Raw genomic sequence first — 4416 nt, forward strand, 5'->3', positions numbered from 1 at the left:
AACTTTCTCTGATCGAGGTGAAACTTGGCATGTGGTCGTGTTTAGTTATAGCTAGGCCGTCTGTCGAATTTCGTCGCGATCGGAGTTCGTCTGGTACCCGAACGGTCGACCGTAGCGGCACCGTATTCGGTCTATCGTCGGACGTTTTCCGGTATTTTAAATCTCATTGCCGGGCTGCCCGTTTTCCCTCTCGTCTCCGCCTAGCCCCTCTGCACAGTGCACTGACCCCACACGCAACCTAGTCCAAAAACCTCCCGGTACCCGAAACACACGGTCGGAACCGTTGGATCCAGATCAACCCCGTTCTACTGTAAACCGTCATCGGTTTGTCCACTGGACTCCCTAAGCTAGCCATTTCCGACCGCCCAATTTAAGATGGAGGGTCCAGATAGCCGTGGACCTAGACCCATTTGCTAGATATTTAGAGCCACTTAGCCCAATCAGACCAAAACCTAGTTTCTAGGGATCCTCCCCTGTTCCATCTGTGCGCCGCCACCCACCTCGGAGTCCAGCCCGATCCAATCAGCACGCAGCGCGGTCCCAGTTCTTCCCTCGATCCCCAGGCGGTGACCTCACCAGCCGCCGTGCCGCGTTCTGCACCTGCCGGCACCGAGCTGCCCCAGCCGCGCCGCACCGAGCCCTCCCTTCGCCGAAGCCCTGGAGAGCACCGCCTCGTCGGGACCAGGCTGCCTCTCCTCCTCCCTGCTTCCTTTCCTCTCACTGGTTCTCTCCCCCATGCTGAGCTCTGTCCTCTTTCCCTTCCCCAGGTACCGTGTCCGAGGCTACTGCGGGTCGGCCTCTCGGCGCCAGTCGCTGCAGCCGTTGGGAATGGGGCCAGCCACCGGATCTGGTGGAGTTGGATCCTTCCCCGTCGCAAAATGGCTCCACATTGCGAGGTTCTTCGCTTCACCGAGCTCCTGCGCCTCCCTGTTGCCCGCCTGCAACGCCAAGCTGACGAGGTCGTGCCTCCCTCTCCATGCGTTGAGTGCGTGGGCCTCGAGGCCTCTCACCTGCACGGGACGGTGGCCGCGCCTGAGCGCTCGCTCGGCCACACCCGGTTCCAGCGCTCGCTGGTCTCCTCCTTCCTCCTTTTCTTTCCTATGCTCTGAAACTCTTCTTGTTTGTTTCCTGTTTGACTGCAGCCCATGTGCTGGAGCGGAAGCTGTGGCCACCGGAGCTTCATTGAGCGCCCCAGCACCGGGAACGGGACTCCCTCGCCTAGGACCTTGCCCCCTCGAGCTCGCCCTGTCCCTCCTCTGCTTCCTCTCGCTGTGGCCGCCGGTAGCGGTTTCCCCGATGTGAGCAGCTTCAGCCTGAACTCTGCCCTTTTTTTCCAGATCTGTTCGGTTATAGCAGGTTAATTGTTGTAGACTCTGAAGCTCTCCGTGAGCAAGTCAGTAGCCGGGTGGTTAGCGCAGCCAATTTCATAGCAGTGGACTGGGGTTCGAATCCCACGCGTCCCCATTTTGTTGCTGTGATTTCTCCATTTTAAATATGTACTTCACCGCGAGCACAACTAGCCGGTTGTTTTGTTTTCGTCAGGTTCAGTTCAGCTGTGTCATTTAGGTTCAGATTCAGCATGTGCGTGTGCTCATCTAGCGAAGGGAGCCAGCTTTTTAACACTAGCATATCTTAGCCCAGCTGGTCACGACTTCGCATCTCCACCCAGTAGACCAGGGTTCAAATCCCATCAGGTCCAATATACTTTTTCTCTCGTTTTTGCTTGTCTTTTATCAGCCTGATTGTTATCTTCAATAACCGAATGCACAGAGCACAAGGGCACTTCGAGCCTTGCTGGTTAACCCAGCGCATTGGCATTGTGGAGATCTGGGGTTCAAATCCCAGTTCTTTCCCATATTATTTTTCCCTTGTCATTTTTTTATACGCTAGGATTTTTGCTATACCAGGTTATAAGTATATTTTCAAACGCCCGTAGATTCTATTCCGTGTGTCGGATTTTGACGAGTTAGATTTGTAGCTTGACTAGAATTTCGCATAGGTTAATAATTTCCAACTCTCATGCATAATTAGAACTGTTTAGTGTGTTGTTTGCATCGGTTGCGTGTCGACGTGTTGAAAACGGTTTAGGTCGTAACTATTTGACCGTAGCTCCGTTCGAGATGAGCCATATATGTAAATAGTCTAGAACGATGTGTAGTTTCACGTGAACCACTTTGTTTTGCCGTTTAACAAACCTAAAATGTGATGAGAACAAATCTGGACAGAATTAAGATTTAACACGTGGTGTCATTTCGGAGATGCTATATTTCGTTTCCGGACTCATTTAAAATGCCTAGCTAGGTAGATTAATTTGTGCTTCACCCTCGTGCCATGTTTAACAACATTTAATATAGTCGTGTACCTGAACGGGAGTGAACTAAATAATTAAACGTGGAGTTTCGTCGATATGCAACTCGTTGCATATCGACCTTCACTTAATGTGTAGTGTTTGATTGTTGTGATTGCCATCCCTTGCATTTTAACCTGTTCATGCATCATATTAGGGTTTGCATCATGTCTTGCTTTGTGGTGGTGAATACTTGTGTTGATGTTTGTTTCCGGTTTGCCCGTCTCGATAGAGTTCCGCAAGCGTGTCGGAATGTGAGGACCCGTTCGACTACGTTGGTTTGCCGACTTCTCCGAGTTGTTCTTCTTCCAAGCGGGATCTCAGGCAAGATGATCATTTCCCCAGATACCATTACTATCATTGCCATGCTAGTTATTTCGATGCTATCGATTATGTCTCGTTGCCTACCACGTGTTAAATATCAGCCTCTCAACAATGCCATGAATACCTTCAACCTGTCGACCTAGCAAACCACTGATTCGCTATGTTACCGCTTGCTTACCCATGTTGTTAGCGTTGCTAGTTGCAGGTGCAGATGCTTCCATGTGATAACATGGGTTCCTTGTCATATCACCCTATTAAATGCTATTTAATTTAATGCACCTATATACTTGGTAAAAGGTGGAAGGCTCGGCCTTTCTAGCCTGGTGTTTTGTTCCACCTTTGCCCCCCTTAGTTTCCGGCTACCGGTGTTATGTTCCATAAATGAGCGCTCCTAACACGATCGGGGTTGTTATGGGGACCCCCTTGATAATTCGTTTTAGATTAAAGCTGGTCTGGCAGGGCTCAACTTTGGTACTACATTTGCCTAATAACTAATGAACTGCATAGGGAGTAATTAACCCGAGGAAATTTAATCAACCCCCGGGCCAGTGCTCCTCATGAGTGTTGGCCCCACCTGAGCGATGTCCGGCGCTCCTCTGGTCACCCGGAGGTTTAGCGATCCCGACGTCTAGCTCATCCGCCGTGTCCTGAGAACGAGGTACGCGACTCCTATCGGGATCGTCGACACGTCGGGCGGCCTTGCTGGATTAGTTTTACCTTTGACGAAATATCTTGTGCATCGGGATTCCGGTGATGCTTTGGGTAATCTCAGAGTTGAGGTTTTCCACTAGGGAATCCAACGAGATCGCGAGCTTCGTGATCGAGGATTTCTATGCGGCTTGTGGTAATTTGTGATGGACTAGTTGGAGCACCCCTGCAGGGTTAAATCTTTCAGAAAGCCGTGCCCGCGGTTATGTGGCATCGTGGAAGCTTTGTTTAACACTGGTTCTAGATAACTTGAAGTTAACTTAACTAAAACTTGCCAACTGTGTGCGTAACCGTGACTGTCTCTTTCGTGAGTTCTTTCTCCGATCGAGGACACGGTGGGGTTATGTCTGAAGTAGGTAGGTGTTCAGGATCATTCATTTGATCATCGGTAGACACGTCCGTTATGCGTAGATCTTCCCCCTCTCATTTCTTGTACTCGTAAGTTTAGCCACCAAATATATGCTTAGCCGCTGCTGCAACCTCACCACTTAACCATACCTCACCCATTAAGCTTTGCTAGTCTTGATACCTTTGAAAATGAGATTGCTGAGTCCCCTGTGGCTCACAGATTACTACAACACCAGTTGCAGGTACAGGTAAAGATTACTTGATGCGAGCGCGTTGATTGTTCATTTGGAGTTGCTTGTTCTTCTTCTTCTTCATCGATCTAGGATGGGTTCCAGGCCGGCAGCCTGGGATAGCAAGGATGGACGTCGTTCTTCTTTTGTCGTTTGTTTTCGTCCGTAGTCGGACCCTGCTCTTACTCTTGATGATTATGTAATGTACTGATGTGACTCTGATGTAGCTTGTGGCGAGTGTAAGCCAACTCTGAATATATATCTCTTCTTTTCAGTACATGTACTTGTAACGATATCCATTCTTGCGACACGACGAGATGCGCTTCTATCCCTGACGAGGCCTTCGTGCCAAATTGAGGATAGGGTCGCATCTTGGGCGTGACAATAATGTCTATCCTCATGACGGAGAGAGCATATCTCAAGCTTGGGGGGGACTGAAAACTTTAATGCTAAAATGTC

General features: G+C 49.8%; 1 protein-coding gene across 1 annotated transcript; it reads left to right on the forward strand.

The window, feature by feature from the left end:
- Positions 1-432: 432 nt before the first annotated feature.
- LOC123446633 lies at positions 433-3999 on the forward strand. Its single transcript, XM_045123207.1, has 3 exons — positions 433-959; positions 1143-1298; positions 3964-3999. The coding sequence occupies exons 1-3, from the start codon at positions 736-738 to the stop codon at positions 3977-3979; spliced, it is 396 nt and encodes a 131-aa protein (XP_044979142.1). The 5' UTR covers positions 433-735; the 3' UTR covers positions 3980-3999.
- The last annotated feature ends 417 nt before the right edge of the window (positions 4000-4416 follow it).

Source organism: Hordeum vulgare, chromosome 4H (assembly GCF_904849725.1).
Source record: "Hordeum vulgare subsp. vulgare chromosome 4H, MorexV3_pseudomolecules_assembly, whole genome shotgun sequence".
Taxonomy (NCBI): Eukaryota; Viridiplantae; Streptophyta; class Magnoliopsida; order Poales; family Poaceae; genus Hordeum; species Hordeum vulgare.